The sequence below is a fragment of the Gossypium hirsutum genome, chromosome A10 (genome assembly GCF_007990345.1).
Source record: "Gossypium hirsutum isolate 1008001.06 chromosome A10, Gossypium_hirsutum_v2.1, whole genome shotgun sequence".
Classification (NCBI taxonomy): domain Eukaryota; kingdom Viridiplantae; phylum Streptophyta; class Magnoliopsida; order Malvales; family Malvaceae; genus Gossypium; species Gossypium hirsutum.
In genome coordinates, this window is record NC_053433.1 from 6356786 (window position 1) to 6371895 (window position 15110).

Sequence of the window (15110 nt, forward strand, 5' to 3'; positions counted from 1 at the left end):
AACTTATCTTTTAAATTCGTAATGATTTATATTATGTAATTATAATACATAAAAATTAAATCTATAGTAATATATGATACTACTATAATGTAAACACACAAAAAATTTAAGATGACTATATAAAAAATAATAAAAATATAAAATTATTAAATATTAAAAATAAAATATTTGCAAATATAAATATTTATATTTTAAAAAATTAAAAAAATATTCGACTTATGAACACCTCTAAAATACACCAAAGCATTTATCTCTCTTAAAAACCAATTGCACCCCATGGAAATTTCTATAAAAATTTGTAACTCGTCCAATTGTTGTGGCTTCAACTTTGAAATTAAGTCATTTACGATGTTAACTTCACAAAATATATATTTCTACCACAACATACCAATTTTAATAAGGCAATGAATAAGATCGATTTAAGTAGTAATATGAAAACAAGATAAATCAAAAGATTAATTATAATATGAAGATAAACACTAATTAAAATAAAAGAGATTGAGATAAGAGAGAACTGAATAAAAAAGATGTGAAACATCTCTCCTCTTTGGAATCAGATGTTTCCCAAAAGACAATCAAGTTTAGTTGGTTAAGTTACAAATGATAAGGTATTAGCCTAGTTTAGTTAAGGTGTGAATATGTTGGAATGTGGCGTTCAACTTGATTTATGTGAATTAGATGTTTGATTTGGTAAGTGACTAGAAATGTATTATTTGGAATTTGTAATGCCTGAATGAATGGTATTTTGAAGTATCTTTGAATCGCTGAAATGTTAATGTTGGAGTAAGTTCTAAAAATGTGTAATTTACCAAAATAGAAATCTATTGGATTGTCCTCGGTATGGCCATACCAATCTTGATCCATTTTTTTCAAAAATTTTACAATTTAATCCTCAAGTTGGAAAACTTGACTATTGTCTTCAATATCTTGGTACCAAACTCGAGATATTGCAATACCCACCTAATGAGAATTGAAGTATGGCTACTGTCTTTAGTATCGTGATACCCAATTGTTATATTTGGAAAAAAATTCAATTTAGTCCTAATTTGATATCGAGTTATTATTGAGCTTTTGTAAGTTTGTATAACACCTAAAAATGATTGTGTATAGTGTTGAATGCATGTTTTGTTTGAATAAATACAGTAAATTGTATAAATTGACTATAATTGATCGTAGTTGTTCTGACAACAAATGTGACACGCTATAACTCGGACCCGACAATTGGGTCGGATTAAAGGTGTTACACAAGCAGTCCACTTCCACTGCAACTTGTTTGTATCCTTTGTTCCATGCATTCTCAGTCCCATCTGCAATAGCCCGTAATTCAGTATGAACTATGAAGCACATTAGACACACCAACATTTCGATAAAAACCAAGGCAACAGTTCCTCTTATTGTCTCGAAGCACACCTCCTGCTGAACTCGTGTTTCTGTTAGTGTTAACTACCCCGCCTATGTTAAGTTAACCCAACCAACATCAAGTGCTTCCCACTTGATTAGGCTCACTGTACCATTCACTTGTCTATTAAGCTCAAACTGGTTGCCGCAATGCCCAAGCCATTTAACTAATAACCATGTCCTTATTTTTATACTTAGCATAAAAAACTAAGCAGTTACGATTCCTCCAAGCATATTAACTGTAATATCCTGATTTTGGGCCTAGTCGGAATAGTGGTTTCGTGACCACAAAATCCGAGATAGAAATAATTATTTTATGATTATTTTGAGGTCTATGATATGATTGCATGATTTTGTGAAAATTGCGTGAAGAAATTTTATGCATAAAGTGCTTAAATTGAAATTAGGGACTAAATCGAATAATTTGCAAAACTTGTATTCTAGAAGTTTCTAGTATGAAATTGTTTTGAAATATTAATTATGAGGTCTTAAATAGAAATTTTACCAATTTCTATGTCTATGGACAAAAATTGGACATGGATGGAATTTTTGGAAAGTTTAGTAGTAAGGGCATTTTGGTCATTTAGGGGTAAAATGAATTAAAATACAAAATTAAAAGCCAATTTTGCTCATCTTCAACCCCATGGCTGAATATAGCAAGGAGAAACCATGTCTAGGGTTTTCAAGCTTCCAAGCTCGATTGTAAGTCCGTTCTAGCCTCGTTTTTAATGATTTTTACGTTTTTGGAGTCCCGGTAGCTCGATTAAGCTTATGCTAGCAATAATTCAACCTAGGGTTCATATTTGGAAAAATACCCATAGGTAAAATTTGTGTATTTTGGTGTTTTATGATAGAATATGAGGTTTTAAATTATGTTAGACAACTTGTGCTACTCGGTTTTAAGTGAAAACGAGCAAAACGGCTTAATCTGTAAAAATACCTAATAGTCATAAGTACATGTTAGAGTGAGAATTTGATGTTGCCATAGAAGGGAAAAATGATCAGCATGTCATAAAACATAAGAAAATAGGCTGAAGTTTAATTTACGAGCTTTGGGGAAAAAGTGTAAATATGCAAAAGTTTAGGGGCAAAATTGTAATTTTTCCAAAATATGATTTTGGGTCAATTTGAATAATGTGAGTCCTAATTAGACTGTATTTTAAATGATAGAGCAAGGAAAACTGAAATTCGGGCTAAAATAGGGAAAATACCAAGTTGTGGACGAAATGGTAAAAGTAGCCATTTTCGCATACGAGGTAAGTTCATGTGTAAATATAGTAACATAATTGTTATTTTAAGCAATTTAATGTTGTTTTATATGATATGATGCTAATTATTATCATGAAATATTATGCTTTGTGGTTATTGTTGAATAATATGTAATTATGTGAATTACTTGATGAGTATGAACTATCACCGAAGTATCAATTTCGATATTCCGTGGAAGATGGCAAAGATGTGTGATCGAGGAAAATGCCCGTTTGGACCTTAGGAATAGATTAGGATACAAGTGACATGTCACTAGGATGGTTGAGCATCCGAACTCGTTGAGTTGAGTCCGAGTTCACTTATGGATGCAAATGTCCGAACTCGTTGAGTTGAGTCCGAGTTCGAGAGATGTAACTAGGCATCCGAGCTCGTTGAGTTGAGTCCGAGTTCACTTATGGATGCGAACGCCCGAGCTCGTTGAGTTGAGTCCGAGTTCACTTATGGGCGGGTTACATGGTAGCTTGGCTACATATGTGGCATTTATGTGCAAACTTTCTATGTATCCGAATTATATTCCGATGTGTTCAACGGGTAAAGTTCTACTGAAATGGAGGAATACTCAAGATGAAAGGGACGTATTGGTAAGTGTTGTGAAATGGGTACTTTGAACAGGTATGTACTTAACCCTCGGGTTGAAAAATCGATATAACAACAATATGGTAAGATGATAAATGAAAATGTGATATGAATGTCTTGGTGATGATTATGCAAATGATGTTTTATGTTTGCTTATATGGTTATGTTACTTGCTATTTGCATGTGAACTTATTAAGCATTTATGCTTACTCCCTCCTTTTCATTCCTTGTAGTGTTGACAAGCCAGCTCGGAAATCGGGAACGGTCGGAGGCTCGCTCACACTATCCGTATACCATCTTGACATAATGGCTTGTATATTTTGAGTATGGCATGTATAGTATTATAATCATTTTGTATATATGGTCTTATGATATGGTTATTGAGTGGTATGGAAATGCTTGGTAATGATTAGCCATTGGAATGGCTAATCATGATCATATTTGGTGTTATGTATGTCAAATTGCTAGCTAATCCATGGAAACCATGAAATAGGTAAAATTTACCATAAAATAGATTCAGACAGCAGTAGTGACGTGAATTTAAAAAATAACTAAAAATAGTAGAAATGGAATTAAATAATGAATAAGTTATGGAATCGAAGCTTGATGAGTCTATTTTCACATGGAAGAAGCGAAACAGGTATATGAGCTATATTTTATGAGATGTTTAAATTTTTGTGAAACAGGGCCAGAGCGATTTCTGGATCCCCTGTTCTGACTTTTGAAATTCACCATAAATTTTACAAAGATAATTAGAAGTCATGATTTATATGTACAAATTTCTTATTGAGTCTAGTTTTATTAGAGACAAACGGCATAGTCATTGAAGCTCTGTACAGGGAGATATCTGATTCGTAATACACAGAGGTCAGAGTAGTCGAACCCTGAAACAGGGGAGACATTAACTAATAAACTGTACTAATTGGCCTGACAAAAAAATTCTATAAAAAAATTAGTAGATAGATATATGAGTCTAGTTTTAGTAAAAATTTACGGAATTAGATTTCGAGTTTCGGAACTCGAGATATGATTTTTAAACCGACTGTGATGCAGTTAGCCAGCTTGTCTGGAAATTTTAAAATGAATTGTATGAGCTGTTTAAGTAATGAATTAAGTCCGTTAACACCTCGTGTTCGACTCCGGCAACGGTCTCGGGTACGGGGCGTTACATTAACAGACCATTGAAAAAAACACATCCTAGGTGGTTCGTGTTGTTCCAATAGGGTCGGAAGCGTGTAAATTATTGTACTAAAAAATCACACAAAGTTCAATTCCCAGGGAAGAGAGGTGGATCACAAGGATCTCTTAAATACCAAGTCTTTCCTTAGTCAGAATATTCCTTCTAACGTAATTTAATAGCACAATTAAATACTACTATTATACCCTCAAATATTGAAAGAAAAATAGGACAAAAAGAACACAAGAGTTTTAACGAGGTTCGGTAAATTATACCTACGTCCTCGGGCACTAACACCAGATGATAACTTTACTATCTCCAAAATATTACAAACAAATAGAATTCCTTAAGAATTCTCAAATGGGAGAAGAGAGAAAACTAAGAGAGAAAGATTGGTTGGGATGGTTGAAATGAGAAATGGTTAGGCCTATTTATAGTTGAGGTTCAGGGACTAACTTGCAAATGGCCTAAAAAATTAGGGACCAAAATTGCAATTATACCATTCAACTTTAAACTCAACTTGCCAACCACTTTTTACTTTCTTCTTTCGGTGCCAATTGCACCTCCCACCATTTTTGACTTTTCAACAATCTCCACCTTGAAGATTTGATTAGGATAATCACATCTTCACACACTTCCTTCAACTCCCCAAATTTGATAAAGCTATCTTTTGTAGTGCCTCCAAATGCGCTCTCGAGCGCCATACACCTAAAGGTGCTCAAATTCTCAGGATGTTAATCAAGTTCAAACAATGATTAAACTTGATTGTTGTTACCACCTTGGTCATCATATCTGCGGGATTATCTGCTGTCGGAATCTTCTGAAGTAGAATTTTTCCTTTTTCAAAGACTTCCCGCACAAAGTGATATCTTACGTCGATATGCTTGGTTCTTGAATGATAGACTTGATTTTTCGCTAAATGAATAGCACTCTGACTGTCACAATATAGACTAATGTGACTTTGAACAACTTCCAAGTCTTTCAATAATCCATTAAGCCAAATAGCCTCCTTAACAGCTTCTGTAACTGCCATATATTCTGCCTCTGTAGTAGACACAGCTACTGTAGACTGTAAGGTAGACTTCCAACTCACTGGGGCTTTCGCAAGAGTAAACAGATACCCCATAGTTGAACGACGTTTATCTAAATCACCAGCAAAGTCAGAATCAACATATCCAACTACAAACTGACCAAGTGCTTCATCCTGTTCAAAAATTAAACCAACATCTACGGTTTTTCGAAGATACCGTAGAATCCATTTCACAGATTGCCAATGTCCTTTTCCAGGATCATGCATATACCTGCTCACAACTCCAACAGCTTGTGAAATGTCAGGCCTCGTACACACCATCGCATACATCAAACTCCCAACTGCATTAGCATATGGGACTTTCGCCATATATTCTCTTTCATCTTCAGTCTTCGGAGATAATTGAGCACTAAGTTTCAAATGAGAAGCAAGTGGGGTACTTACATGTTTTGTGTTTTCATTTACACCAAAACATTGTAATACCTTTTTCAGATATTGCTTCTGATTTAAACAGAGCTTGCCTCTCGGTCTATCTCTACTTATCTCCATGCCGAGAATCTTCTTGGCCTCACCTAGATCTTTCATCTCGAACTCTTGATTCAACTGAGCCTTCAGCTTATCTATCTCATTTTGGCTCTTCGAAGCGATTAACATATCATCAACATACAAGAGTAGATAAATGAAAGATCCGTCATGCAGCTTCTGCAAATATACACAATTGTCATATTTGCTTCTTGTGTACTTCTGCCTTCTCATAAAGCTATCAAATTGCTTGTACCACTGCCTCGGGGATTGCTTCAATCCATATAGCGATTTGTTCAGCTTACAAACCCAGTTTCTACCACCAGCATCTGTGTATCCTTCGGGCTGAGTCATATAGATCTCGTCTTCTAACTCACCATGCAAGAAAGCTGTCTTAACATCAAGTTGAGCTAGCTCCAAATTCAACTGTGCTACCAAGGCCAACAAAATTCTAATGGAGGAATGCTTCACAACAGGGGAAAATACATCATTGTAGTCAATTCCCTCCTTCTGAGCGTAGCCTTTAGCTACCAATCTTGCCTTGTAGCGAATATCCTTCTTGCTAGGAGATCCATCTTTCTTTGCGAATACCCACTTGCATCCGATTGCCCTTTTACCTTTCGGTAATTGCGCCAACTCCCAAGTATTGTTCTTCCGGAGAGACTGCATTTCTTCATCCATGGCGCTTTTCCATTTATCACTTTCTAAGCTTTGCATTGCTTCTTGATAAGTGATAGGAATATCATCAACAACGGGAAGGGCGTAGGCCACCATATCAGTAAATCGAGCAGGTTTACGAATTTCTCTCCGTGGCCTTGCAACTGCAACTGGTTCTGGTGTACTTAGTGGTTCTTGGGTCAGAACCTCTTCAACCTCTAATTCCTCCATTGTGGCTGGAGAATTAGACTTATTAACTGGGCAAATCCCCATCTGCTCAAACTCCACCTGTTTTGGAGTACACTCCACCTGCTGTGGAGTATTGCTCGTCTGAATATCTTTATCTGCTACCTTTTTCAATGTGGCAGATTCATCAAAGGTAACATCTCTGCTACAGATCATTTTCTTTGTGCTTAAGCACCAAAGACGAAATCCCTTCACTCCAGAAGTGATTCCCATAAAGAGAGCTTTCTTTGCCCTCGGATCTAACTTTGACTCCTTCACATGGTAATATGCAGTGGTTCCAAACACATGTAAGGAATCATAATCTGTAGCCGGTTTTCCAGACCATACCTCCATAGGAGTTTTTCTTTCTAATGCAGATGATGGCAAACGATTAACAAGATGGCCAGCGTATGTCACAGCCTCAGCCCAAAATTGCTTGCCCAACCCAGCATTGGACAACATACATCGAACTTTCTCCAGCAATGTTCGATTCATACGCTCTGCCACTCCATTCTGTTGTGGTGTATCCCTAACTGTGAAGTGTCGAACAATACCATACTCTTGGCACACATCGAAGAACGGATCACTTTTATATTCCCCTCCATTGTCCGTCCTAAGCCGCTTGATTTTCTTGCCAGTCTGGTTTTCGATCATAGTTTTCCATTTAAGAAAAGCTCCAAACATTTCATCTTTAGTTTTCATGGTATACACCCAAACTCTTCTGGAAAAGTCATCAACAAAAGTAACAAAGTAGTGTTTTCCTCCCAATGAAGGTGTCTTGGAAGGCCCCCACACATCTAAGTGAACATATTCCAAAATACCTTTTGTATTATGGATAGCAGTACCGAATTTCACTCTCTTTTGCTTTCCCAGAACACAATGCTTGCAAAATTTTAATTTGCAAGCCTTTGCACCTTTCAACAATCCTTGCTTTGCCAGAATTTGCAAGGATTTTTCGCTGGCATGTCCCAACTTCATATGCCACAAATGCATTGAGTCCAAGTCTTTGTTACCGGAAGCTGCAGCGACTGCTCCAATAACTGTACTACCTTGGTAGTAATACAAGTTATTTTTCCTGATGCCCTTCAATATCACAAGTGCGCCAGATGTCACTTTCAAAATCCCATCTCTCATAGTAACAACTGAACCATTGGATTCCAAGGCTCCCAATGAGATGAGATTTTTCTTCAAACTGGGCACGTACCGAACATCAGTCAGAACTCTGGTTGATCCATCTTGATTCTTTAATTGAATTGAACCTATCCCAACAGTTTTACAGGCATTATCATTGCCCATATAAACAACTCCTCCATTTAGTTCTACTAAATCAGAGAACCACTCCCGGTTAGGGGACATATGATAGGTACAACCCGAATCCAATATCCACTCATCTGAATGGAACGACGATGATGATGCAACTAGTGATAGTTCAGAGTCACTAGTATCATGCTTTGCAACACAAGCATCTACAGCAGCTTTTCCCTTATTCTTCAGCTTTGGACAATTTTTCTTCCAGTGGCCTTTCTCATGACAAAAAGCACATTCATCTTTCCCGAGTCTGGACTTTGACTTTGATCTCCCCTTTTGAGTTTTCTTCCGAGTGTATGAACGACCTCGGACTACTAAAGCTTCTGTATCTCTGATTGAGTTTTTCTGTTTGTCCTTCTTTCTCTGTTCATAACTGTATAAGGCCGCACAGACTTCGCTCAGAGATATATCACTCCTGCCATGAAGTAGAGTAGTTTCTAGGAACTCAAACTCCTCAGGAAGTGACCCCAACAGCATCAAAGCCAAATCTTCATCTTTGAATGTCTCATCCATATTCAGCAAATCAGTGACTAACTGATTAAATTTGGTGATGTGATCATTCATTGTGGTACTTGGGACGTATGTGAAGCGAAACAGTCTTTTCTTCAAGTGGAGCTTATTTTGACTGTTTTTCTTCAAAAATTTTTCTTCAAGTGCCACCCACAACTTATTTGCAGAAGTCTCCTTTGAAAAAGCATACCTCTGCTCTCGAGAAAGGCATGATCGAATTGTGCCACATGCCAACCGATTGATCGCCTTCCAATCTTTCTCCTGTACATCATCTGGTTTCTCTTCATCAATGGCAATGTCTAGACCCTGCTGAAAAAGGGCATCTAGAACCTCACTTTGCCACATACCAAAATGGCCCGTGCCATCAAAGATCTCCACGGCCAATCTTGCATTTGCAATTGTCGGTCTTGTCCACATGGACGATGTTGAAGCTCCTACACCGACCGTTTTCTCCATAATCTTTCAATATACCTAAGGAAATCTTTTCTGATGTGGAAGATCAGTTTAAACTGCAACCACAGAGCATACTACGATTAACCTTCGGCTCTTGATACCACTTGTTGTTCCAATAGGGTCGGAAGCGTGTAAATTATTGTACTAAAAAATCACACAAAGTTCAATTCCCAGGGAAGAGAGGTGGATCACAAGGATCTCTTAAATACCAAGTCTTTCCTTAGTCAGAATATTCCTTCTAACGTAATTTAATAGCACAATTAAATACTACTATTATACCCTCAAATATTGAAAGAAAAATAGGACAAAAAGAACACAAGAGTTTTAACGAGGTTCGGTAAATTATACCTACGTCCTCGGGCACTAACACCAGATGATAACTTTACTATCTCCAAAATATTACAAACAAATAGAATTCCTTAAGAATTCTCAAATGGGAGAAGAGAGAAAACTAAGAGAGAAAGATTGGTTGGGATGGTTGAAATGAGAAATGGTTAGGCCTATTTATAGTTGAGGTTCAGGGACTAACTTGCAAATGGCCTAAAAAATTAGGGACCAAAATTGCAATTATACCATTCAACTTTAAACTCAACTTGCCAACCACTTTTTACTTTCTTCTTTCGGTGCCAATTGCACCTCCCACCATTTTTGACTTTTCAACAGTTCGGTCATAACTACAACCATGCTTCCTTTGGAGATTGCTATAAATCCAAGTAAAATTGCAGTTGAAAAACCAATGCTTTAAGCTAGCAGGAACCAACTGCTCCCAAATGTTTCTAATAGCAGAACTCTCACGTAAGACATGACTAGCCAATTCATGTGTATACCCACAAATTGAACATGAAAGGCCTTTCGTTGAGCGATGACATCTCTCGGCATTAGTAAAGATCCTCTTCCGCAAAGCAAGCCACGAGATTACTTAATATGTTCCGGCACCACTGCTTCCCATATCATATTCCAAGCATTATCCCTCGGTTCCCAAGCATTTTCCATCAAGTTTCTATAAGCTTCTCAAACTGTGAACCTATGCGAGCACCCTCATCTCCAAATGCACCAACAACACCATCATCCTTATTTGGAGGCAACACATTAGCAATATAAGCCAATATATTTTATGGAAGCCAAGCAAACAAAATGTTCCATTCCCATTGTCCATCAAAATTGACCATATCCTTCATACGGAGCTACCCCTATATAATGAGTATGAAGAGGGCTAAGATCTGCAATCCAAATATCAGTCTGGAAACGGAAACGGACTGATTCTGCACCACCCAACAAACATACAATCAGTTCTCGAAACTTGCCCTATTCTCTCTCCATAAAACTGAATTATTATTCTGATTGATTTCCTTTTGACAAACACATATTATCTTGTATTTCTGATAAATTTGTTAAATTATGATCAAATTGATAGAATGTATAAATTTTATAGGTTAAATTTGTTAAATAAAAAATAAATTGATAGAATATGTAAAATTTGAGAGAAAAATTTATTATTATACAAATAAAAATTATATAAAAATTTATTATTATACAAATAAAAATTATATGCAATTGCAAAAAAAAAATTAATATTATGATTAATTGTCCTTAGTTCCTTACTTTAGAGATGAATTAATTTTTTAATATCAAAATTAAGAGGGATTAGATAGATTTTTTTTTACCAAGATTATCCTTTAAACAAAATTATTAGGCAAGGCTGGTAATTTCCGAACTTTCTTCCTAACGTTAGGCTAAATAATATTGTTAAGTGCATGTCATCACATTAAACTATGCAAAATTAAAGAGAAACAAATAGGTTTTTTAGTCATGTGATTAGCTTTTTAGTATAATTTTTTAGTCATACAAAATTTAAATATATTTTTATTAATTAAAAATTCAAATCAGACATAAATTATTTTGTGAGTCTTTCTTATAATTTTTTATATTAAATTTATAATACATCGGTATCGGCAAAAGAATTACATAATAAAAATTAATCGATGTTTTGACTATATCTGTAAAATTAATTATTTATCATTTTTTAGATTTAAGTATCATTATGATTAATTTTGTATTGAGTTATTATATAAAAATATAAAAACATCTTCATAAAAATATAGTTTAACGGAATATATTTTAATAATTTCAATTACAAATCTCTTCTTGATAAATTTTTTATTGACTTATTATATAAAAAGATAAAAACACATTCATAAAAATATAACTTAATTTAGTATATCAGAAGATATTTTAATAATTTTAAAATTAAATTGATGCCCGGTTAATCTGTAATATCAATTGAATGAAATACTTAAAATAAGTATAAATTATTTATACTTATTTTTACCTATTAGTGGAGTCGTCCACGAGCCGGGCTCAGACAAAATTGTAGGGCTTATTGATAGGTCTGACTCGAAAAATAGGTTTAAAATTTTGTCAAAACTTGACACAAATTATATATGCTAAACTCGGGCTCGGCTCGACCTGACCCATATTAAAGTCTATAGTATTGATACAATAGGGAATGTATCAATACTTGCTACAAGATATCGATACTTTAGGGAAGGTATCGATACTCAAGTAAATTTTCTTTAATTTTTAAAATATTGAACTTTAAAATGATATGAATACTAGGTAAAATATCAATACTTTGTTAAGTATGTTAATATTTTCGGGTCAAATTAGGCCGAGCCAAATCCGAATTAAAAAACTCTTATGTAAAGCTCAACCCTTTCAAAACATAGACCTCATTTTTTATCTATACCTATTTTTCAAAATTATATTTTTACCTAAACCTATCTTTCGAACAGACCACGGAGAACTACATATAAGCATGCTTGAACTGCAACCGAACTAAGGCTAGATCATGGTTACGAAACCCTTTTTAAAAAGTAAAAGGTAGCTGAACCGGGTAGCTGGTCCAACCGACCAATATAAAGATTCAAGCACATGACCTACGTAGAGAATCATCGTTCTGTTACAACCTCGAAAGTTCCTCTCCGTTCTCTCCCATAAAACGAAACCCTAACTCGAATTCAGAGCCACCAAACTCACCTTAACAATGGCTCATCATGGCGGCTCCGACCCAGAATCCGAACCAAACACCCGACTTTACAATCCATACCAAGACCTTAACCTCCAGGTTCCTATCAACAACCTTTACAGGCTCCCTACCTCCCCGGAGTTCCTCTTCGCTGAGGAATCCCTCCACCAGCGCCGTTCCTGGGGCGAAAACCTAACGTTTTATACCGGTTCCGCTTATTTAGGCGGCTCTGTATCGGGCGCAGCCGTCGGGCTCTTCTCCGCTCTCAGGAATTTCGAGCAAGGCGATACTTTGAAACTCAAAATCAATCGGATCTTGAATAGTTCGGGTCACACGGGTCGATCATGGGGGAACAGGATCGGTGTGGTGGGCTTGATTTATGCGGGGATGGAGAGCGGGGTCGTGGCTGTAACTGACCGTGATGATGTATGGAGTAGCGTGGCGGCGGGTCTTGCGACCGGAGCTCTTTGTCGGGCCGCGAGAGGGGTAAGGTCTGCTGCGGTTGCTGGTGCGCTTGGTGGGTTGGCAGCTGGAACCGTGGTTGCTGGGAAGCAAGTCTTGAAGAGATACGTGCCAATTTAAAGCTGGAATTTTCAGTGAGTTGATATTTCGTTGAATCGAAAATTTTGATGGTGCTAGGTTGAATCTTTGGGGAAAAAATTGATAATAGGTTTCTAAGAAATTTAATTCATGTAATATGTGAAGGTAATGTGATGAATAATCGTCTGCCTAACGATTAATGATTTTCGAAGTTTCTTTGTTCTATATTAATGATCGGTATTCGATCGACCATGCTTTTCTCTTTATTTATTATCTACTTAATTGTGATAAATGGTAATTAGAAATTTCTTTATTGTTAGTTAATTTTATGCTTTGTTACTGCACTCTTCATTTTTTGAAGTACTATTTGGGAATCATCTCCAAACATATGAAAAAACTTAGATTCGAGACATATACTAGTATTTGACACTCATCCCCTATTCGGGGTAATTTTATATTGTTAGTAATTTGTTTGTTATTGCAGGGAAAAAAGATGCATGTTATTTGCTTCTGTTTGATGTCTTTGTATGCATGGAAACGCTGTTTAGACATATTTCAAGGTAGTAACTTTATAGAAATTAAGTTGTCTTGTTTTGTGAAAGAAAGAGCTGAAATGTGAGTGGAATAAGTTGAAGAATACCGAGTTGTTGTTTGATATTCAACAATCAGCTGAACTGAGTTTGAGATTCTTATTGCATATTGCTATATTGTAACTTCATAACCAGGTATGTGATGTTGTAGTGTTTGTATTACAATTGTCCTATTATTTGCCGGTATGTAATGGTCAAAATTGATGATCCCATGCTTGGTGTCAGGTGTCCTGTAGGCGTTGGACTTAGGTTCAGATAATAATAACTTTCCTAAACCTCATCTGGCCATGCGCATTTGATCATGCAGACACTTTGTGCCCCTAGCATAAAAAGCTTGCTCAATTGAAATCTTTATTTTATTTTCTTAGAAGTTTCTTCATTAGATGTACTGTTACCAGCGAGAAAGGGGATAACATCAAAGTCTCTACTTTGAGTATTTGACAACATACATGGACTAGAAGGAAAGCATACATATCCAATAGAATTTAAATGAGTTTGCATTTTTTATTGAAACCCTGGACCAATCCTTAGAGTTCATTACCCTAATTATATATCTTAAGCTTATTATATAAATTTATAGATATGCATGCAAGATATACATATATTCATCTGGTGTCTTGGATACTACTAAGGTTAGGTACTGGGGTACCAGAATTTCAAAGTTTGTGGAACTGAGATTACCCAAGAACTGCCCAAGTTTAGCCTGTTTTAGGTTTTAAAGTCATGGTAATTAGAAATATATATGATTTGGAATGAAACTCCCTTGTTATTTTAATGGTTATATTTGTATGTGCTTTGATAATACATTCTCCATAAGTGTGCCATTTTTTGCAGCAAACGCAAGCAACAAATTTAGGACCTAAGGGTTATGTTACCCGGATTCATGGTGTGTTGAAAATGAGTTTACGTCTAACTTTGTTTTCTCTGCTACAAGTATGGTAAAGCAACAAATTATTGTGAATCTATGGATTCTTTTTGAGCCTTGAATTCTTAGAACTTATGAAAATATCCGAATACTTAAAGCAATTTTTGTTCTTTCTCCTTAATGACATGATTGTCTCTTGTTGTTTCCCTTTTATGTTTTGGAGAAAAATAATGTTATTAATGGAATTCCATAAAAAAATTCCCACCTAATACAATTATTTTGGTAATCTTTTCATCTTTTATTCATATCACCCTTAAAATACGAGAGTAAATATAGAAAGTAGTTATATATTTATGCTCAACATGATGTAAATTAGTTGTATTTGTTTATAAGAATATTTAATTTGTTATGTTTTCTTAGTAATGTAATGCTATTGACTGACCTCGTATACAAGTTTTATTGATTGAACTTAATCATTAATGCAAAATTGAAATAACGTAGGTCATTAGGATTTAAATTAGAATAAATTTAAACATAATTAACAACGTAGGTAATCTTGTTATGGATAAAATGTTAGGTGCGACATTCAACGTAATCTCGCTATAGAGAAAATTCTTGCGTACATAAATTATATTAGTATGTACTTTGCAATGTACCCCCAAAAATTACTTTGCAATTCTTGTTATGTCTAAGTCAGGGAATCTTTTTAATCAGGTTGTGGCATTTAAAGCCCAGTCGAAGTGTTTATTGTCATTTGTAAACTCCACAATATTCTTTTATTTTGATTAAAGTTGTTTATGTATAATAATATTATATCACTTCATTAAAGAAATCACAAAGTATAACTATTTTAGCTAAACAATATAAATATAAATATATATATTATTTGACAAGTAAAAGCTGTCAAAATTACTCATTGAATGTAGTAGACAAAAGGTGAACATCCCAAACTTAGTAAGGAGTAC

The 15110-nt window shown here is 35.3% G+C and overlaps 1 protein-coding gene across 1 annotated transcript; it reads left to right on the forward strand.

The window, feature by feature from the left end:
- The first annotated feature begins 11899 nt into the window (after positions 1–11899).
- Positions 11900–12956, forward strand: LOC107920665 (mitochondrial import inner membrane translocase subunit TIM23-2). The gene has a single exon (XM_016850480.2). It carries the CDS (start codon positions 12169–12171, stop codon positions 12730–12732), a length of 564 nt encoding a protein of 187 aa, XP_016705969.1. The 5' UTR covers positions 11900–12168; the 3' UTR covers positions 12733–12956.
- Positions 12957–15110: the final 2154 nt, after the last annotated feature.